Here is a 22,457-nt window from a genome sequence, read left to right on the forward strand (position 1 = left end):
CAGCTCCTGCCAGGCAGGGAGGAGGGGGATGGAACTGAGCGGGGCTCGGGGCGTTGGAGAGGAGCGGGGTGCCCCGGGGACACCAGGACAGGAGCCAAAGCACGGCCCAAACCGTGAGAAAAGGGGCATTTCCCAGCGCGAGCCGGGCCGGAGCTCAGGAGGCTGCTGGGAAAACTGGGTTGGATCCTGGGTTTGAGCTAATCCCCTGATTTCTGCACCAGGCGGGATGGTGGGGAGCGGGGGGGCAGAGCTGGGGACCGGCAGCGGGATTGGGTGGGGACAGAGATGATGACCCGGGGGACAAGGACACGGCGCCGGTGCCGTGCTGGTGGACAGCACGGGCTGGCATCCACAGGTGAGGGATGCGCCGAAGCCACCCCACGGCACGGGTCAGAGTCGGGGACGGAGGTGTGGGTGGCACTGAGGGTCCTGTGACCCCCCTGTCACCACCCCCTGGAAGGTGACACGGCCCCAGATCCCGCGTTTTCCCCACGGAGCGCCGCGGCGAGGGGAGGGGCTGCACCGGCGAAGGGCAGCGGGTGCCGCAGCAGCGTTGGGCATGGGGAAGCGCCGGGGACAGGGACATCCCCAGCAGCCGAGGGACAAAGGGCAGTGCCACACCAGCCCCTCCACCGCCAGCACCACCCCAGTGCCGGTGCCAGGGGACACGGAGCTCGGCAGCACCGCTGCCACCAGCGCTTTGCCGGGCCAAGCGGTGCCACAGCTGGGATCACGCCGGGGGGGGACACCCCACGCACAGCCACCTCCACCCGGCAGCTCCCTGCCCCGGCAAGTCCTGGTGTCGGGGTCACCAGCACCCCAAAATATTGCCTGGCTCCTGCCTCCCACCGTGGCGCAGCATCGGGGAGGCTCCAGGTCGGTGCTGGGAGATCACGATGCGCACACCCCCCTGTCACCCCGAACCCCGCCGGGCCCCGAAGGCGGGTGCTGGCCGATGCCGGCACGCGCCGGGGCGGCGGGAGGAGCTCGCCGAGGCTAATTCCCAGGGAATTATTTTGGCAGTGGTAAAGCACCCGCTGTCAGCCCGGCGCGCGCCCGCATTCATCACGCCCCGCAACTGCTGACACGCCGCGAACGGAGGCCTGGATCAATTTACAGAAAACTATTAAAGATTAAAAAAGATTAACAAATCTTCATAAAAGCCGTGATGTATTAGCCTAATTTTGTTTGCGGGGGCCCTCCCTTTCCCATCCGGCTCCAACCCTTTTGCTCGCTGCCCTGTGATTGAGTTACGGGGGCTCCTAACGATCCCGGCGGCTGCACCGCCCCGGCGCGGGGACCCTGTGGGGAGCGGGGCTGGGGGGCTCGGAGCAGGGACGTCCCCACGCCGCTTTGTCTCACCCGTTGTGAGCAACCGCACCGGCATGTGGGGTTTCTTAAAGCCTAAAAGGCAACCGAGCCCCCACCCCGGGATGTTGGCAGCTCTGCCAAGGGGGTGTCCCCAGGATGGGGTGCCCGTGTGCGCAGCACCCTTCCCCGAAATCGAGAAATCTCCATCTTGTACGAGCAGCTGATGCCGCTGTGGAGCCCAGTAATTAAAAAAATAAAATTGGGGTGTCCGGGACTGTGCAGGAGTTGGGGTGCCCAGGATACCACAGGAACTGGGGTTCCCAGGACAGAGCTCCATCCCCCCGAGGACACAAGGGACCCTCTCGTGAGCCGGGGCACGGACCCAGCCCCTCTGTGCTGATTTATCGACGTCTCTGGCACGGCGGCGGGAGCCCTGTGGCACCGCGGGGTCACCTTTGTCACCGGTGCTGGGGGTGATGCCAGCACAAGCCATGCAGTGAGACCTCCTCAGGAAGAGAAACCCCCAGGAGAAATCACATTTCACCCTTTCCGGGGCGCGCCGGGGGTGACAAACAGCTTCTGCAGGGGCACTTGGGGAGCCGCCAGCCCCAGAGGAGGAGGAGGAGGAGGATGGTAAAACCATCCCCAGCCGGGCGTCCCGGCTCCGTTCCTGCGGAAATCCCGTGTGCAAGGAGCGGGCCCGTGCGGGAGCGCCGGCACCCCGACACCTCTCCGGGATTGCCCCATCCCGGCAAAGCACCTCACCCGTGGCACAGCCGCTCCCCCCGCCCCGCCGCCGCGCGCCGGAGGGTCCTTACCCCGGAGATATCGGCCACCCGGTGAATCGGCACCTCCTTCTTGCTGTGCAGCCCTTTGCCGTTCTTGATGGCCCTGCGGAACGAGAGGTGGCACCGAACCGTCAGCACCCGCCGCTGGAAGGGCCGGCGCTGCCCCCCGCGCCCAACCCCGCCCGGCTCAGTAGCCCGTGAATCCCAGTTACCGGCCTCCGGCGGCTCACCGGAGCTCAGCCCCGACCTGACCGGAGGCACCACACATCCCCGTCACCAAATTAATTTGCTTTGTCCCCCGCACGAGGGGAAGGATCGCCAGGAAGGCGAAGGATTGCAAAATTAATACCCGTTTCTTTCGGCGCTTAATCGCATGAAGCGTTTTAAATGCAGAATACGTGGCAAAACGCCCCAATTCTAATGGAAATAAGCTCCTTCGAGGTTAAAATAATACAGAAGCGATAAGGAGACTGGATGAAGCGATACTGCAATGTGGAAGGTGCCTCGTGGCTGGAAAACGTGGGTGCCCCCGCCCCGGTTTTCGTGCCTTTGACGCCCGCGCCGGGCGCGCGGAGGCAGCGCTGCCCTCGGCGGGAAGGGCCGGCAGCGGCGGGCGAAGGGGCAGCGCGTGTTCATTCGAGCTCCTTCCCCTGACAGCTTTGTCCTTTTCCAGCTTCCAAAAGGCCAAGATCATTTTCCAGGTGTTACCGGCACGGAGCAGAAGCTGCCCGGGAGCCTGCACAGCCGAGGCACCGCGGTGGGTTTTTTTGAGGGGTTGGGGCTTTTTTTTTTTTTTTAGCCTGTCAGCAGCAGGGTGGTGAATCCAAGAACTCAAGTGGGGCTGGAAATCAGGTCGTCCGCGCCCCACAGGTCCCTGCCCCACATCTTCCCGAGGACGCTGCGCTCCCGGCTCCGGTTTGCCAGCACCCGCAGCCAGGCCAAGGCGGGGCCTTAGGCTCATCCCAAAGGATGCCGGGGGCTTCCCCAGCAAAGCCAGGCCTGGTCCCCCGTCCCTCTGCAGAGCCGGGGGGGGGCAGCTGGCAGGACTTTGACCTCCTCTCAGCACCTTTCGTCCCCACGCCACAAGACACTCCCGTAATACAAGCGACGAGCCGCTGCGCCCCACGGTCCCCCAGATTCAGCCCTTCCCCGCGGGCAGGGCCCGGGCTGCCGGTCCTCAGGCTGGAAATGAAAGCTCCTCATTTTTTCAAGCCTACCTAATAGCTGCTCCCAGGCAAGAGGCCTGAATTTGTTCAGGGTGGACCGTGATGATAATAAAAATACAAGGGGAAAAATTCAAAGCCCCTGCCGAGGCTTTGTAGAGCGATCAATTTGCTGAGCTGGATCATTGGAGGAGCTGTCTGGAAGAAGCCAACCTGTTAAATCAGCAGAGGGATTTCTTCTTTCTCCCTTGCCCTCCTTTGTGACGCCCCTCCCTGCTCAACGCTGCACCCAGGGAGAAGTGGCTTGGCCAGAAATAGCGCTTTTTTTTTTTTCCCCCCAGGAAAACAGCTCTTTCCCCAGGTTAAGAAGGAAGTTAAACAAGTGCCCTAACACCCGGCGGGCTGGGAACCACTCCGGGGGCAGGCGGGGATGCCCGTCCTCGGGGGGGGGGGGGGGATGCGGGTGCTGGGACAGTGTGACCACCCCCCGGAGCAGCTCGGTCCTGGGAGATCAGACTCCGGCCTCTGAGCCAGGAAGGTCAAAGGGATTTTGCAACCCCCAAACTGCTCCCAACCCTCCTCCACCGAGACCTCCGGGCCTTGATCTCCCTGCAAATCCCCCTGGAATGTCAGTTGTGCCCCCGCTGCCGGCACGGCCCCCTCCACACCCGAGCAGCCCACATTCGGGAAATCGGAGCTCAAATCCCCCCTCGGTGGCTTCAGGCTCCATCCGCCACATCCGACCCCGGCCACCCCGGGGCTGGGCCGGGGCATCCCCCGTGCCGGCGCGCTCCGAGGTGATGATTTCACGCCAAGCACATCCCTGTGGCCCGGCAGCGCTCCGCCGGCCGCCGATCCCACGCCGCGGCCTTGGGAGGGGAAAGGGCAGCGCCAGAGCCCATTTATCAACCTTCCCCCTCAAAAGCGAGAGCGGCTCGCGGGAAAGCGGAGTCTTGCGCAGCCGGGCTGGCAGAAACCACCCCACAACCCCCCCTCAAAGCTGCTCGCCCCTGCTGGCGGCACCGCGCGGGCCGCTGCTGCCAGGATCGCTGCCGAGGAGGAGCTGAAATCCCACCGGCATGCTGGGCCCGGCTGTGCCACTGCCCCCCCCGTGCCACTGCCCCCCCGGTGCCGCCAGAGCCGGGCCAGAGCCCGTGGGGGGACCAGAGTGGTGGGAAGGGTGGGGGGGGGGATGGATGGGATCTGGGGGAATGGATGGGATCTGGGGGGGGATGGATGGGGTCTGGGGGGGATGGATGGGGTCTGGGGGGGGTGGATGGGATCTGGGGGGGATGGATGGGGTCTGGGGGGGGGATGGATGGGGTCTGGGGGGGGAATGGATGGGATTGGGGGGGGATGGATGGGGTCTGGGGGAATGGATGGGATCTGGGGGGGATGGATGGGGTCTGGGGGGGGTGGATGGGATCTGGGGGGGTGTGGATGGGATCTGGGGGGGATGGATGGGGTCTGGGGGGGGTGGATGGGATCTGGGGGGGGGTGGATGGGATCTGGGGGGGATGGATGGGGTCTGGTGGGGATGGATGGGGTCTGGGGGGGGATGGATGGGGTCTGGGGGGTTGTGGATGGGGTCTGGGGGGGGTGGATGGGATCTGGGGGGGATGGATGGGGTCTGGGGGAATGGATGGGGTCTGGGGGGGGTGGATGGGGTCTGGGGGGGATGGATGGGATCTGGGGGGGATGGATGGGGTCTGGGGGGGTGGATGGGATCTGGGGGGGATGGATGGGGTCTGGGGGAATGGATGGGATCTGGGGGGGGATGGATGAGGTCTGGGGGGTTGTGGATGGGGTCTGGGGGGGGTGGATGGGATCTGGGAGGGGATGGATGGGGTCTGGGGGGGGAATGGATGGGATCTGTGGGGGGATGGATGGGTCACAGACTGATCCAGGCTTCTCCCCGCGGAGCAGCAACATACGGAGATGGGGGGCACGGACCCAGCCCTGGTGTGGGGGGGCACTGGGCTGCACGTGGGGTTGAATGATGGGAGCTGGACCGTGCACAGCTGGATTGTGAACACCTGGACATGCACACCTGGACATGCACACTGGTATCACGGACACCTGGAGCACACACCCCAGCACTATGCACACCCAGAGCACACACACCTGGAACATGCACACCCACAGCACACACCCCTGGAGCACACACATCTGGAACACACACACTGGGACCATGCGCACTGGGAGCACACACACCCAGAGCACACACCCCACAAAACACACACACTGGGACCACGCACACCTGGAACACACACACTCTGAGCACACACCCTCAGAACACGCACCCCCACAGCACACACCCCTGGAGCACACACATGGAACATGCACACTCAGAGCACACACACCTGGAACATGCATCCCCAGAACACACACACTGGGACCACACACAACTGGAACACACACACCCCCCAGAACACACACGCCCAGAACACGCACACTGGGACCACACACCCCCCCAGAACACGCACTCCCAGAACACGCACTCCCAGAACACGCACACCCAAACACACCCCCCAGAACACACACCCCCAGAACATGCACACCCAAACACACCCCCCAGAACACACACCCCCAGAACACGCACACCCAAACACACCCCCCAGAACACACACCCCCAGAACACGCACCCCCAGAACACACACACCCCCAAACACCCCCCCCAGAACACACACCCCCAGAACACGCACATCCAAACATCCCCCCCAGAACACACCCCCCCAGAACACGCACACCCAAACACACCCCCAGAACACACCCCCCCAGAACACACACACCCAAACATCCCCCCAGAACACACACACCCAGAACACGCACACCCAAACACTCCCCCAGAACACACACCCCCAGAACACGCACACCCAAACACCCCCCCCAGAACACGCACACCCAGAACACGCACACCCAAACACTCCCCCAGAACACACACCCCCAGAACACGCACACCCAAACACCCCCCCCAGAACACGCACACCCAGAACACGCACACCCAAACATCCCCCCCAGAACACACACCCCCAGAACACGCACACCCAAACACACCCCCCAGAACACACCCCCCCAGAACACACACACCCAAACATCCCCCCAGAACACACACACCCAGAACATGCACACCCAAACACCCCCCCCAGAACACACACACCCAGAACATGCACACCCAAACATCCCCCCCAGAACACGCACACCCAGAACACGCACACCCAAACACACACCCCCAGAACACACACACCCAGAACACGCACACCCAAACACACCCCCAGAACACACACCCCCAGAACATGCACACCCAAACACCCCCCCCAGAACACGCACACCCAAACACCCCCCCAGACCACGCACCCCAGGACGGGCGCTGGGGACGTTGCTTGGCGCTCCCCCCCGCCCCAGCACGGGGTGCCGGCCGCCAGCGCCCGCGGAGCTGCAGCGTTTCCGCGGCCCCGCCGAGGGACGCGGGGAAGCAGCCACCCGCATTTTTCTCACCACAATCCCCTCAACCTCATTACGGGGGGCCGGGACGCGCCTCAAGCCCCTCGGTTTGGACGTCACGGGGGGGTTACACGCCGGTTTGTCCCGGCAGCGGCGCCGTGCCGGGCTCGCCGCCCCGCGGAGGGAGCGGGGACCCCGTGACCCCAAACCCAACGCGCCGGGAGACTCCAAACAAACCCCCCCGGGTGTTTTCCAAAATGTTTTCCCACCCTTCAGCTCCCGGCATGAAGGCCGAGCACCCGCCATGCTGCGCGGCGTGGGGAAGGCTGTGGGGGGGTGACACATGGCGTTCAGGCATGATTTTGGGGGGTCACAGTGTGGGGGGGGGCTGGAGATTTTGGCAGAGCCAGGGTTGCTCACGGAGGGGAAAGGATGCTCGTCCCAGGCAGGAGGGATGCGGGGCAGGGAGGTCACCCCGAGCGGGGACAGACAGATGGACAGGGACACTGTGGGGGTGGGAAAGGGGGACACGGTGCCCCCCCAGGGACAGCACCCACCGAGCCTCCGCCGCCAAGAGCTCGTCGTAGTGCGAGGATCTTTGGTCGTCGTCTTGCCGGTAGCGGATGACGGTGGCCAGGCCTTTGCTCACCAGCGCTTCGGCGATGTTGCTGCAAGAAAAAAGAGGTGTGGGGGGTGCTCAGCACCGGTTTGGGGGAGCGGAGGGGCACCCCCTGTCACCAGGGTGGGAGAGGAGACCCCCACTCTGTTTTACACCGCTCAGCCTGGAGGAACAATCAACTTCTGAGCGCGGATGAGGGGTCCCAGCGTGACCGCCACGGTGAGGGGGGGTCTCCCTGCAGCACCACGAAACCCCCACCCCTAAAACCAGAGGGGTCAGCACCCCCGGGCCGTGCCAATGGGGTTTTACCTTCCCATTGGTTTTTTGTTGTTTTTTTTTAATCCCTTCCACCCCCTCACTGGGGAGGGGAGGTCGGCACCGGGCGGGCGCGGGGCCGGCTGCCAACGGGCGCCGCGTGCCGAGGCGGCGCGGTAAATTGGCTGCCATTACACTCTGCTGCTTTAAACAAATTCATAAATTCTACTTCGCTGAGCGCATCTGTAATTCTCCTCCAATTACACAGGCAAGACATGGACTGCTAATTCACTACTTGGGGAAAAAAAAAAAAGAAAATATATATATATATGTATGTATAGGGGGGCCTGATCCATTCACAAGCCCTGGGTGCACCCGCTGCCCTGGAGAGGGGGAAGGGCAGAGCCATCACCGGGAGCTGAAAATAGGTCTTGCCTCGGGAAAAAAAAAAAAAAAAAGCCGGAAAAAAAAAAAAAAAAAGCTTCGTAAACGAGGAAATAAGCTGCAGCAGGAGGCAGCTGCAGAGGCAGCGCTCGAAATGCCAAGCAACCAGGAATAAGCACCTACAGCTATTTTGGGCACGAACAGGAGGCTGTGCCGGGGGGGGGCGAGCGCAGGGCTGGTGGCACCCGCGGAGTCCCAGCTGCCCCCCACCCCCTGCCCCGCGTCAGGGTTTGGGGGTGAGCAGAGCTGGGTGTGGGGCTCCGTCCCCCGCGTCCCCGGGAGTGGGGACGGGCAGGAGGTGACGGCGCTGGGGACCAGCTGTGGGGACACCAGCTGTGACATTAAGGGGGTGACTCGTCAGCGAGAGGTGGCGGCACCCTATAAATGTGACAGTGTGCAAGTTGGTGGCACGTCCCCGCCTCTGCCGGCGAGGACAGCGTGCCCCGCGCCGGGACGAGCGGCCGAGGTTGCTGCCGGCGGGAGCGGCTCAGCTGGGACCCCCCCACCCCCAGGAGCGTCCGTGGCCAAACCAAAGCGTCGAGGGGCTGCGGGATGTGGGGGGCGGCCCCCTCTCACCCTCGTGCCCCTGCGCTGTCCCACCAGCCCCACTCGCGGGGACACGCGTCACCCCGAGACGTTTTACAGCGGGGGGAGACGCCTGGGAGAACCGGAGGCCAGAGACTGCGGTGATGGGCACACCGGGAAGAGCCTCCCACCTGGCTTCGACCACCGACAGGTCCCCCCCAAAACGCCCCCTCCATCCCACCCCCGTGTCGGGGAGCGGCAGCTGCACCCCCGGAGCAGCACGTCCCCAGCGTGACCCACCCGGGGACAAGCCCCAAACCACAATCCCCGTCACAATCCTTCCCCTACGGCCACATCCCACCCAACCCCCCCGGGTCCCACGGCCCCCCCGCCCCAGGGCTCGGGAGGGGGCAATTCTCCAGCCCTGAGGGGTTTTTAATCCTCAGGATGGGGCTGGATTGGGGCTGGGGGGGTCCCATCACATCCCCTCCCTCCCTCCCTCCCTCCAAGTTTGCAGCCACCAGAAGAGGAGACAGCCAGCTCCGTCCGCCCTGCGGCTGGGCCCCTCCATCCCCACCCACCGCCCCAGCCCCATTTTGAGGAAGAAAACAAGGCGGGGGGGGGACACACAAGATCTGGGCAGAGCGGAGGAGATTAAAACCCAACATGGGAAGCGTCGGAAACGAGGGTGGCAGCGAGCGCTCCGTCTGCTCGCGGAACGGACCATTTGCTCCTGCCCCCAGCGCTCGGGAAGCGCCGTGATCCTGTTGCCACCTCTGTTCGATGGCTTCGTTTATTCAGCAGTATCGCGGGTATGGCTTTTTATGAGATAAAGCAAAAGGGCCAACGTTTGCTCCCATCACGCCACCGGGTCCTAAAGGAGCTGGGATGGGCTTGGGGCTGTGCACGGGGAGGGTGGCTGTGCCAAGGGGATGGAGGCACCCGGCGCAACCACTGATTTGGTGCCGATCCCGACTGCTGCCCCCCGACCCCGGGCGTCCTCTGCTCCACGCAGAGCCCTGAGCCATCTGCCGAGGAGACTTAACCTAAGGAGGGGTGGGCTGACCCCCCCGGGCACCCCACGCAGGCCCCCCTTCCGCCGGGCAGAGGGTGCCGCAGCCCCAGGCCCAGCTCTCGCCCGGGTTCGAGTTCCCCCAGTGGAAGGAGAAGCCGCCTCCACCCCGGGAATGTCAAACCCGCTCCAGAGCCCCTCGGAGGAACAGCCCGTGGTCGGCTGGCACCGAGCTCTGTCCATCCCGGCCCCAGCCCTCTGCCACCCCAGCTACACCCCGCTCCCCATCCCAGTCGTATCCTGTTCCCCATCCCAGCTGCATCCCTCTCCCCATCCCAACCAGAGCGGATGGGAGCGTATCGCGGTGGTGCCGGTGGGACTTCATTTGGGAATTTGGCTAAAGGAGGCAAAGATGAGGTTTTTAAGCAGTGTTATGTAATCCCGAGGGATTTCTAACCAAACCCACCGTCCCAAAGCCAGCGGGCTGGGACAGCCGGGGGTGAGGAACTGAAAGACAAAAGTTCATAGACATGAAAAGCCTCAAGGCCAAGTTGTGGCCTTTGTGGCCAGTCTAAGGAATGAATTATCTGGTTTAGGGAATGAACTCTCTGGTCTAAGGACTGACTCTCTGGTCTAAGGACTGAACTCTCTGGTTTAAGGACTGAATCTCTGGTTTAAGGACTGAACTCTCTGGTTTAGGGAATGAACTCTCTGGTCTAAGGACTGAACTCTCTGGTTTAAGGACTGACTCTCTGGTTTAAGGACTGAACTCTCTGGTCTAAGGACTGACTCTCTGGTCTAAGGACTGAACTCTCTGGTTTAAGGACTGAATCTCTGGTCTAAGGACTGAACTCTCTGGTTTAAGGACTGACTCTCTGGTTTAAGGACTGACTCTCTGGTTTAAGGAACGACTGATCCGCAGGGCAGCGCAGGGCGCATCCAAGGGCGCGCGGCTCCGCTCCCTCGCAGTCAGCAGCCAAATTCCCCAGAGAAGCCTCCAAGGGCGGAGACGGACACGGAGTAAAACCAACCGTCGGGGGCAAGGCCCGCGCTTTAATCCACGCCTAGAGCCCCGGAGAAGAGCGAAAAGATAGACAGGAGAGTTAAACACCCGGCACCAGATGGAGCTGACGGGGGAGAATCGCCCGGGAAACAAAACCTGAGGGAGAGGTAAAGGGGGGAGACGGCGACCACCGACCCAACTGGACCAAAGGGCTCAGGCTCCCCGTCCCCCAGCGACGCCCAGAACCCGGCTCCACCTTTTCCTCCTCCCTCAGGCAAATGAGTTCGTGAACTCCCGCCTCTCTTGGTCTAACGTGCCAGTCAGCCCCTGGGAGGAACTTCAAAAGGCGACAGAGAACGTTGCTGGGGTGCACCCACCACCCGGGATTACGGGACCTGAGACCGCGCCGGAGCCTGGGCTGGGGATCACGATTCTTTGACTCTCCTTCTCTCCTTTGTTTTTTTTTCCTTTTCATTCTTTCCTTTCTTACAGACTTATCAATAAGACACCACATCGCTTATGACCCTTTTCCACATTTAAGTTATTTCTACCCCAAGTGAAACATTTTAACGTTTGGTGTCATTTCACCTGAATTTAACCCGAGGGGATCACAGGACCTTTAGGGCTCCCTGGGCTCCCAGTCTGGGCCGTGTCAGCCCCCCACAGCCCCTCAGCCCCATCCCCTGCAGCTGCGCTCTGGTGCTGAGCACAACGTCCCTTCGGCCCCACGGTGCCACCGGGAGATCCAGCTCCGGTGCTGGTTCCCCCCATCCCAGCCCCGGTCCCTGACTTCAGGGATCCCCAGGGTGACTGGGAGCAACCCCCCCGTTGTCCCCTGCAGCATCCAGCTGCCTCCTGCCCCTCCCCTGCCCACAGGAACCATCCCACCGGTGAAAAATCTCCCCAGGACCTGCACTGAAGGGGGGGGCTGGCGGCGGCAGCACACGGTTGCACCCTTGAAGGGTGCGAGTGGCTTAATCCCACATCCCTGAGGTCGCAGCCACCCTGTGCCCTGCCCAGCCGGGTCCCTGCCAGCACCCAGCCAGCACCCTGCCAGCTCCAGGGCAGCACCGAGCTCTGCCAGCCCTCAGCCAGCCACCGGCAGCCTCGCAATTGCCGGGGCCGGGGCCGGCGGCAGACATCTCCTCCCTGGAGGAGGGAGCAGCTTGTGAAGCAGCAGCAAAAATCTGGGCCTTTTCCAGAGGCTCGGGCTGTAAAAAAAACCTGACAGAGCTCCTGGGCGTGAGCCCAGCTTTACCCTGGCACCGCGGCCCACGCAGGCAGCTCCGTGGCGAGCAGCGAAGTGCCGACGGAGCCGCGCTGGGGCTGCAGCTCCAGGCAGCTGGGCTGGGGCTGGCGGTGGAGGGGAGAGCGTGTGTGGAGCGGGTCTGGGCGGGCAGCCCCCCCAGGGATGGCGTGGAGCACCCTGGGGATGGCCTGGAGCGTGGCACCAGAGTCACTCAGCACCGGCAAGGCCTCCTGCTGAGCCCTCTGCTCTGCACCGCTCAGGATCGTCACCGGGTTTTCAGGTGAGGAGGGAGACGTGGGGAGGAAGAGCAGCCCCATGCCTGTCTTCAGGACTGCAACCACCCTGCCTCCACTCTGCCTCTCCTACAGTGGGGACCCATCCTGCATCCCTCAGTGGGTGCCTGTCCTGCACCCTGAAGTAGGAGCCTATGCTGCACCCAGAACCCATCCTGCACCCTGCAGTGGGCGTCTGTCCCTGGGACCCTCACACGAGCAGCTCCTGCCAGCCTCTGCCAGCACCGAGACCCCCCACCCATGGCTGGGGTCCCTGAGTGGCCACGACGCTGCAGAGCCTCCGAACACCGGCCCAGAGGAGCCGCCGGAGCTGCTGGAGCCCCTCACCCAGCGGTGGCACGGGGCAGGACCAGCCCCCGCCGCTCGCTACGGGGAGCAGTGCCACAGATCGCAGGGAAAAATCCCCAAAGCTGCCCTCCTGTGCTTTGACCCCGACTCTGAGCGGCTTCCTCGGATGCTCAAATGTTCTTCCTGGAAAGGGGAGTGAAAAAGTGTCCCCTCGCCACCCTCCCTGGGCCACTGGGGAGGCTGGAGGCCGTGCCAGGATCCCGGCATCACCAAGCACCCTGGCCTGATCCTGATCCACTAACAACCCCAGCCACAAATCCTGATCCATCAACCACCCCAGCCACAAAATCCTGATTTACCAACCACTCCAGCCACGAAATCCTGATCCACCAACTCCGGTCGGGAATTCCTGATCCATCAACCGCCCCAGTCATGGAATCCTGATCCATGCCAGCATCCCAAAAATCACCAACCACCCCAGCCACCAAATCCTGATCCGTGTCACATCCCAGCGTCACCAACCACCCCAGCCACCAAATCCTGATCGGTGCCACATCCCAGCATAACCGACAGCCCCAGCCACAAAATCCCGATGCACCAACTGCCCCAGCCACGAAATCCTGAGCTGCAAACAACCCTAGCCACAAAACTCTGATCCACCAACCACCCCAGCCACGAAATCCTGATCCATGTCAGCATCTCAGCGTCACCAACCACCCCAGTCACAAAATCCTGATTCACCAACCACCCCAGCCACCAAATCCTGATCCGTGCCACATCCCAGCATCGCTAACACCCCCAGCCACGAGATCCTGCTGCTTGAGTGCAACACCTCCCCCGCTCGGGCTGCAAATCCTGGGAGAACCCCAATTTTTTTTCCACGTTTAAAAGCTTTTTAAGGCTCAGAAATCCCAGCACTGCCCGCGGGGGCTGATCCTGGCACTCGCCCGGGTGCTGGGTGTGACAAGAGCACGGCGCTGGGTGCGCCGCAGCCGCACCGATCCCCCTCCCGCTGCCAAGGAATCGGGGAGCAGAAATAACGGTTTAAGGATGAAATTTCCTGCCCGTAAATTAAATATCACGCTCCAGCCCCGCTCCCCGCTCCTCTCCCCACAGCCCCTGCACGGGGTGGGGGGGGCGCAGCCGCAGCCCCCGCACTTCAAATAAAAATATCCGGGGCAAGGAGCCGGAGTGGTGGCGCAGGGGGAAGATGCATCCCCCAGTTAAGCCCAGATTAAAGAATGGGAATATGAAAACACACATGAAAAGCTCTTTGCTGTGGAAAAAAAATCTTATTAGGCCGTGAAATACAGTTTTTGCCACTTAAAGAACAGCGGAGTGAAAAATGGCTCTTTGCAAGCTCTTCTCCGCCCCCCCCCCCCCAAATAATTTTTTTCCCCCTGAAAATCCAAACTGGAAGTTTTTGAGCAGCGTTTTCACCCACTGAAACCTTTGGCAGTGCCCAAAACAGCCCCCCAGGAGCCCCCACCCCCTGGCCGTGCCCAGAGGCGGCATCACCGAAACTCGCCATTTGTGCCGAATCCGCCCCGAACGGCAGCGCCGGGAGGAGGCGCTTACCACGGCAGAAGCCCCAGGGCTGCCAGTGGCCACCGGCCCGGCTCCGGTGGCCAAGGACGGGCGACGGCGGCTGTGCGGGCGAGGGGAGGCTGGTTCCGGGGTGCCCCCCTGCCCCCCATTTGCAGTCCCAGGGCGGGGTTGGGGACGTCCCGTTCCCGCATCCCAACGTGCTTCCCGGGATGGGGCCGGGCTCCCGCGGCCTCCCGGGGTGCCCCAGGAATCCCACCCTGGCCCAGGGATGCTGCTGGGTGCCCTGGGATGCCGTGAGGTGGGATGGGATGGAACGGGGATGGGGTGGGATGGAGATGGGATGGGGATGGGGATTGGGATGAGGATGGGATGGGATGGGGATGGGAATGGGATGAGGAATGGTATGGGATGGCATGGGATACTGTGGGATGCTGATAGATGTCATGGGATGGGACGGGATGGGATGCCCCAGGATACTGTGGATGCTGCGGGATACTGCTGATGTCATGGGATGCTGTGGGATGCTGTGGGATGTCATGGGGTACTGCGGAATGTCGTGGGAGGCTGCGGGATGCTGTGGGATATTCTGGGATGCCACAGGCTTCCCAAAGAGCAAAGGCTGGTGTGAGCCCCGAGCCCTCATGTGCACCCACTGCTGCTGGTCAGAGCAGACCCGTCCCATCCTCCCCGGGACCCTCCCAGCAGCGCCCGTGGTGGGACGAGCCGTCGGCACGAGCCGGGCCGGGCACAGGAGATGCCCACGGGGCTCCCGAGGTGCCGGTCAGCCACGGCCCCGCCGCCCCATCTGCTGTGTCAGCACGGCGTGGCCCTGGGAGCCGAGCACGGACCCCTCTGGCTTTCTTTGTGCTCAGCAGGGAAATGCCGACCAGGCGCTGGCAGAGCGGGCACGGGCAGGGCCCTGCCATGCAGCCACGCAGCCACACAGCCATGCAGCCACGCAGCTGTTCCCCAGCCGGGGACCAAACTGGAAAACCCCAAAGGTGGGGGCAGGTGGCACTGCCAGCTCGGAGCCTCGCTGCGCGGGATGCCGAGTCAGGCACTGAGGCAGGCAGGGGTACAGGCAGGGGTACAGGCAGGGGTACAGGCAGGGGTACGAGCAGGCAAAGCTGGGTTTGTGCTCCTCAAGCTCCCGGCACTTGGATTCGGGAGCAGGGGCTGCCTGCACGCCGGGCTGAGGCCCAGAGCCGCCGGCGTGCTCGGCCTGCCAAGCAGGCTCAGCCCAGCCCAGATGCCAGGCAGACAAGCCAGGCTTTCTTCCCCGCTCCATCCCCGGCGCGGCACAGACGCCACAGACCCGGCTCTGTTAAGCCCAAGGCCTTCGCCAGGGCCATGGCACTCAGCACCCCGCGGCCGGGAGCGAGGGGGCTGCCCCCAGCTCCCAGCGCTCGCTCTGCTGCCACCTCATTACGGCGATGAAAGTCAACGCAAGCCCCGGCCCGGCAAATTCACATCAGGTTTCCTCCCGACAGGACCCGAGAGCTTATTTGGAAGCAATTTGCAGCCGGAGATGCTAAAAGCAGGCGGCGGCACTCGGCGGGATGTTCCTGGGATGGGAAATCCTGCCCCGCCGCCGGCACAGGGAGAGGCCGACGGGTTTTACATCTCACGCTCCCTCCTTGGGCATCACCAGAATCTCACCATCCAACAAACAGCCCCAAAAACACCCCACTCCCCCCCCCCCCCCCAAACCCAGTGAGAGACGCTCAGCTGGAGAATCAGCTCCCTGGGGATGCGGTTAAAGCCCCACGGAATAAGGCGGGTGGGTTTGAGGCTGGTGCAGGCGGCGCCGGGCTGTCCCGCCGGGCTCCACCGCGTCTCCCTCCGGAAAAATCCCTTCATGCGGCGCTTTCACCCGGGGAGCAGCAGCTCGGCGCGAGCACGGAGCAGCCCCAGCCCCAGCCCGGGCAGGACTGGACCTTCCGTGCCGCTGGAGTGGAAATTAAACCCAGTGGTGAGATAAGAATCATTAAGGTCCTTAATTAGACCGGAGTGGGGTTACAGGGAGGTTTTCGGCACGGAGCCACGTCCCCCCGTGCAGTGCGACGCTCCACGGCTCTCCCAGACCTTGGATTAAGGGGGAGGAAAGCGCAGCGCTGCAGCATTTTTTGGTGGCTTTCCAAAATAGATGCTACGGGGAGAGGTGGGGGGGGGGAAATAAAAAAAAAATTTAAAAAGGCAAGGAAAAGGCTTATGAGGAATCGTCCCTATGCAGCTCGGGGAGCTGCTGCCATCCGGGACCTATCCGTAGGGCGCGGGGGAGGAAAGGCACCAAAACTGGGGGCTCAGGGGCTGCTCCCGCAGTGCTGCACCGTGTCACGGGGCGAGATGTCCCTTGGGAAAGGACAGACGGACATCCCAGGGACGTACAGCAGCAAGAGATGGCTCCTCCAAAGCGACTCCCCTGCTCCCCAAGGGGCGGCGGTGGGAGTGGGGGGGGTCCTCCAGCCTGTTACCCCCAAACTGCTGGAGATGGGGTGGCAAAGCGCAGGGGTGCGGGGTCGCTGTGCGAGGACGAGCCCCCCTCTGTCCCCCGCGGGGTTCCCCGGGGCCACACTTACATTCCTCCGATGGAGACGGTGGCACACGTGCGCTCGGAGAAGGCGGGCACGGTCTCGGTGGCGCTGCTGGCCGGACGGATGTAGTCCACCGTCACGTTCACCTAGGCAAGACAGACGGGCCGGGGGTCAGAGCTGTCCAGCCCAGGGGCTCCCCGCACCCCCTCATCCTCCCCTTGCCCCACACCCTCGCTGCTAGCCGGCCCCTCCGCTCCCCACCCCTGCGCCAGTGAAGTTTTCCAGCGGCTGCTGGCACCGACGGTGCTGCCAGAGAAACATCGCCCCGGGCACATCGAACCAGGAGCTTTTTGTGGCAGACAAGATGCCACCCCGGGCTCCTGCCAGGCACATCGGTGAGCTCTCAGCGTGCCAGAGAGCAACGGCAGGGATGCCGAGGGCACAGCCAGCCCCAGTGCCTCCTGCTTTACGTGTAATTGCATTTTGGGCTCTGGCAGGAGAGCTCGCCCGGAGCCGCAGGTAGAGGAGAGCGCAGCTCCCTGCTAAGTCGGAGCTGTCAGCTGGCATCAGCGTCGCCGGCACCGCGCCGAGGACAGTTTGTAAAACGTTTTGGCAAGGCAAAAGAGCAGCCCCGGGTGCCCCAGAAACCCGGCCGTGCACCCAGCGCTGAGCTGCGGCATCCCCCACGCCACCGCCAGCTGCTCACGTCATATCGCGTGGCCCGGCCGGCGCCGGGGACCAGCACCGCGGCACGCGCGTGCCTCGGGGGGGACAAATTCTGCTGGGTAATTGCATCTCCTGCTGCGCCGGGGTGCGGGATGAGCTGGCGGGTGTAGAGATGCTCATGGGTGAGATTGTGGCGCAGGTGCCCAGTTCCACGGCCTGTGGGCATCACCCCCACAGCAGTGCTTGGCCATCACCATCCCCCAGCAGCTCTTGGCCATCATCATCCCCACAGCAGCTGCTGGTCATCATCACCCCCCAACAGTTCTTGGCCATCATCCTCCCAACAGCTCTTGGCCATCATCATGCTCAAAACAGCTCTTGGCCATCATCAGCCCCCCAGCAGCTCTTGGCCATCATCAGCCCCCCAGCAGCTCTTGGCCATCATCATCCCCACAGCAGCTGCTGGTCATCATCACCCCCAACAGTTCTTGGCCATCATCCTCCCAACAGCTCTTGGCCATCATCATGCTCAAAACAGCTCTTGGCCATCATCACCCCCCCAGCAGTTCTTGGCCATCATCACCAGCTCCTGGAGATCACATCCCAGCACCCCACTACAACCCATCAGCATTTCCATCCTGCACTGGGCCTTCGCAGTCCGGCTGGACCCCCAAACAGGAGCAGGGAGACGATGCTGCCACACACACCCCCCTCGCAGCCATCTTGTCCCCGTGGGCTTGGTGACCAGCCCAGTTAAGGCCACAGGAGGTTCAGGCCAACCCACCAAGGGCTTTGTCCGAGCAGGTGTAGGGCAGGAGGGCTGGAAACACCGTCAGCAACCCCCCGGCAGCACCGGCGCTCGCCCGCACAGCGACACGGAGCTGCAACTCCAGGTCACGGCCACGCAGTGAAGAGCAGGGAAAAAGAAACTGGAGTTTAACACAATCCCACATCTGCTGGCGCCATTTCCAGGCAAATCCAACCCAGTCCCACCACCTCGCTTCTCCAGAAAGGCACCTTCCTCACTGGTTTCCCAGCACGTCAGCAGAGGAGGCTGAGCCTGCCCTGGGCTGGGGGACACGGGGGAGACACAGGGCTCCCGGGGACGTGCTGGTGCTGCCTCCCCCCTGCCCCGTGGGGTTGTTTTTAGGCACTCGGGGGTTTTTTCGAGGCGTGTCACCACACGGCACCGTGCCCACCCCGTGCCACCGCTCTCGGCACCGGCAGCTTGCGCCAAGCAGGCAGGAGTCCAGCTGGGCCTGTGAGGGAGCACCCCTGAACCCCTTGGAAGTGCCGGCTCTTCCCAAACTCACCTTCTAAATGAGCTGAAAAATGCAAAAAAGGTAGGACTGCCTGACAAACCCCCGCTGTCAAATCAAGGTTTGCGGCAGCAGAAGAGGGGGCTCTGGCAGGAAAGAGCCAATTACCGGGAGCGGTTAAAGCAATTCCTCCCAGCGAAACTATTGTCATAACAACTGCAGGGGAAAAAAAGACGAGGATTACTCCGAGAGGCAGGTTAGGAAATTGGAAGCTACTACAGAGCTTTTTAAATGTCATCCGGCTCAACAGCGAGGCCCGGCTCGCTTGGGAAACATCTCGCTTGGAATTCGGCAACGGGGCCGGCGAGGAGCTGCCACGCGCGCAAAGGGGCTCGGAGCCCGCGTCCGCACGGGCGGGGGAGAGGCCGGGAGGGAGGGGCTGGGTGCCCGCAGCGGGAAGGTGCTGCGTGGGGCTCCGAAGTCTTGGCTGCGTTGCACCGCGCTGAGTCGCGTGGCCAAGTGCTGCCTTGCGCTCCTTCACCAAGCGCTGGGTTGCGTTGCTTTGTGTTGCTTACGTTGATTTGCAGAGCGTTGTGTTGTTGCGTTGCAAAGTCTTGTTCTGTGTGGCACTGCCCTGCACTGTCCTGTCTTGGGCACCTCCTGCACCCCCAGTCCCAGCTCAGGCACCTCCTGCACCCCCTGTCCCATTTTGGACACATCCCGCACCCTCAGCCCCAGCCTGGGCACCTCCTGCACCCCCAGTCCTGTCTTGGGCACCCTGTGCACCTCCAGACCCAGTCCAGGCACCTCCCGCACCCCCAGACCCGGCCTGGGCACCTCCTGCACCCCCAGCCCTGTCTCAGACACCCCCCACACCCCCACAGCTGTACCCCCAAGCTCAGGGCGCTGCTCGTGTCAGACCAGCCCCCCTCAACCGCTTCTAGCCGTGGCAGACCCAGACCCCAGCCCAGACACACCAGGGGACACCGCGTGCACCAGCACCCAGGTCTGGGGCTCCACTGCAGGCCCCTGCAGCCACCCCCCCACCCAGAGCCACCCTGTGCCCGTGCCACCCGCAGGGCCCCAGGGGAAGCCCCCCAGCTCCATCCGACACCCCCCACACATGCAGTGACCATCGCTGTCACCCTGCTCAGTATTTCATGGCGGGTAGAAGAACAAAAAAAACAGTTTCCCCAGGCGCAAAGAGCCACGTACCGGGCCAGGAGGGCAAGGGGGGGGATACGGGGTGACTGGTTGACCGCGCAGGGTCCCCGCCTCGTTGCCCCTATCCCTCCTGCACCCACGGGACCCGCAGCGGGTTCCGCTGCCTCGGCCGGCGTCGGGCGTCTCTGGGCGCATTTCCAAGGTCAGCTGCAGTCAGCGCGAATTAAATCACCGGGCCGGCTCTCCCTGGAGGAGCTCCAGCCCGGAGAAGAACGGCGCTACAGAAATCCGCACGCCTTTGTGCAGCCTTCAATGTCACCCCCCTCCTACTCCTCCTCCTCCGGCTCCCCCGCTGCCAGCCGAGGCTGCACCGGCCCTGCCAGCCCCTGCCCGCGCTTGCCTGGCACCGCGGGGTGAAGGGAAAGGGTGGCCGGGCTGCTGGCCCTGTCCCTGGCCCCGCGGGCCCGGTGGCTCAACACTGGCTTCTTGCGTGAGGGCGTGTGGGGAGGACACAGCCCCTGGAGGAGGAGGAGGAGGAGGAAGAACAGTGCCCAGAGTGCCAAGCACGTGGTGAGTGGTACATGGTCCCCAGCGTGTGGTCACTGCCACGTGGTCCCCAGCATGTGGCCCCTGCCACGCTGTCCCCAGCATCGTGGTCCCAACGATGTGGTGCCCAGCACAGGGTCTCCAGGATGGGGACCCCAGCTTGTGGCCCCTGTCACACTGTCCTCGGTATCGTGGTCCCAACAATGTGTCCCCAGGATGTGGCCCCTGCCACACTGTCCCCAGCATCACGGTCCCCAGGACATGGTCTCCAGCATTTGGCCCCTGCCACGTGGTCCCCAACATTGTGGTCACTGCCACGTGGTCCCCAGGACATGGTGTCCAGGACGTGGCCCCTGCCACACTGTCCCCAGCACCGTGGTCCCAACGATGGGGTCCCCAGCATGCAGTCCCCGGCTCGCTGGCCACGCTGGCGCTCACGGGCAGGTTTTGGGAGCACCCTCCCCGTCTCGGAGGCAGGAGGGGGGTGCCCAGCTCCCCTTCACGGCTCTGACATGTGGCACGAGCTCACAGGGGAGGTAAAAATAGTCCCTGCGAGTTTGTGCCGGAGGAGCGGGGAGACCCGCAGGCGTTTCAGGTAATTTTAGCTCAGCCAGTCTGGTCTGCCACCCACCCCTGCCACAGGCACCACCCCACCGTGCCCTGTGTCCCCATGGCAGGGGACGGTCCCCTCCAAGCCCCCCCAGGCCAGGCTGGAGTGAGGGGGGCAGGGAGGGGAGGGGGATGTCACCAGCACGGCACAGCACAGCACCCACCCCTGCCCTCTCCAAAAGGTGGGTGCTGCCCACCCCGCCTGCGGGGGCAGAGAGCACCTCCGGGTCCTGCAGACCCCGGGCAGGATGGGGTGCGCACCCCCAGCTTGGGAAGGGCACCCATGGGTGCAGGCAGATGCCCCATGGGGGGATGCTCCGCTGTGGCCGCACCGTAACACACCATCGCTTCCCACCCTAGCAAGGGAGCTGGGGCAGCCCCCAACTCTAATTTTTCCCTATTTCATTTCTCCTCTCCCCTCCCCAGGGACAAAACCGGGCACAGCGGGGACGTGGCTGATGCCACCCACAAACTAAACCTCCATTTGCACCCTGACCTCCTCCAGCCCGGGGGGAGCCCAGCCATGGCTGTGCCATGGTCCGCAGGCTGTGCTCAGTGACACTGAAGTGGCCAGCGCAGCCGGCCCAAGGCTCGCCCCAGCCCTCCCAGAGCCCAACTGGCCCCAGCGCTTCCTCTAGGCCTTGGCACGACACTAAATAGGTGCCACGTTGTGACCACTAGTCACAAGAGCGGCCGTGGGAATCCTGGCAGGGTGAAGGGGTGCAGGAGGCACCGCGGGGGCAGCGGAGGGGAAGATCCAGCATCATGTTTTCCCTCCCCTGCCCTGCTACAGAAAAGGGGCTTTGCTGGGAGTGGCAAGCAAGAGCCAGCTGGGTTTGCCGAGCCCTTCGCTAGCCCATCCCTCTCCTGCCATCCTGGTCCCTCTGAGGAAGGCGAGTAAAGAGCCCGGGACGTGGCACGGGGGATGCTCCAAGCCACCACGCTCGCCCCCACTGAGCCTTGATCGCCGCCAAAAGCAGAGCCTGCACCCCCCACGAGCCCCACTGGGTTGCAGTCATGGGTGGGCAAGCCCAGTCCAGCTAAGCCAAGTCCAGCCAAGCCAAGCCTAGCCACTCCGAGCTCAGCCAGCAGCCTCAGGCTAGGCCTGACCTTGCTGGAGCCTCAACTAACCAGGGCTGCAGCAATGCCAACGCCTGGCAGAGCCATTTGAGGAAGCGGCAGAAGGAGGAAAACAGATGCACGGGGAGGAAACAGCCCCAAATTTCTGGTTGCTACACCCGGAACCACCAGAGTCGCTCTCCGCACCCGTCCCTGCCGCGGGGAGCCGCCTCGGCGCGCCGCAGCGCCCGGAGCGCAGCGTGCCGGCACAATCCCCCCCTCCCGCTCGCCCGCGGCGGCAGCGCCATTTATTCCAAGTGGAAGGCGGTCGGGAGAAGCTCCCTGCCAGCGTGGGGAGCAGCCGGCTCTCCAGAAGGGCTTTCGACAGCAAAATCCTCCCCAATTTCACGCGGCGGAATGACGCAGCGTGTTCCCTGCGGAGCCCTGCACGCTCCTCGGCACGCTCGGCTCCCCCGCCCCGGTGCTGGTGGCCACCCCTCGCCACGCACCGTCCCCATCCCGGCCCGGCCGCAGCGTTCTGCAGAAAAGTGGGATTTTCAAAAAAAACCCCAAACCAACCCCCTGATCACCGCTGCGTGAGGCGAGAGGCCACCGCTGCGCCGCCAGCTCTCCCTGACTTCGCAGACTGCCAGGAACACGCAGCAAAAATTGCCCGGC

The 22,457-nt window shown here is 63.6% G+C and overlaps 1 protein-coding gene across 1 annotated transcript in view; it reads right to left on the reverse strand.

Annotated features, from left to right (window-relative positions):
• The window catches only part of SND1 (staphylococcal nuclease and tudor domain containing 1), a 123,939-nt gene that overhangs the window by 44,362 nt on the left and 57,120 nt on the right, over nucleotides 1–22,457 (reverse strand). The window contains exons 12-14 of the mRNA XM_074903604.1: nucleotides 16,522–16,622; nucleotides 7,264–7,374; nucleotides 2,130–2,202 (exon numbers count right to left, since the gene is read on the reverse strand). Coding sequence (XP_074759705.1) covers nucleotides 2,130–2,202; nucleotides 7,264–7,374; nucleotides 16,522–16,622 — 285 coding nt within the window. The remainder of the gene's footprint in view (nucleotides 1–2,129; nucleotides 2,203–7,263; nucleotides 7,375–16,521; nucleotides 16,623–22,457) is intronic.

Source organism: Athene noctua, chromosome 3 (assembly GCF_965140245.1).
Source record: "Athene noctua chromosome 3, bAthNoc1.hap1.1, whole genome shotgun sequence".
In the NCBI taxonomy this organism is placed as follows: domain Eukaryota; kingdom Metazoa; phylum Chordata; class Aves; order Strigiformes; family Strigidae; genus Athene; species Athene noctua.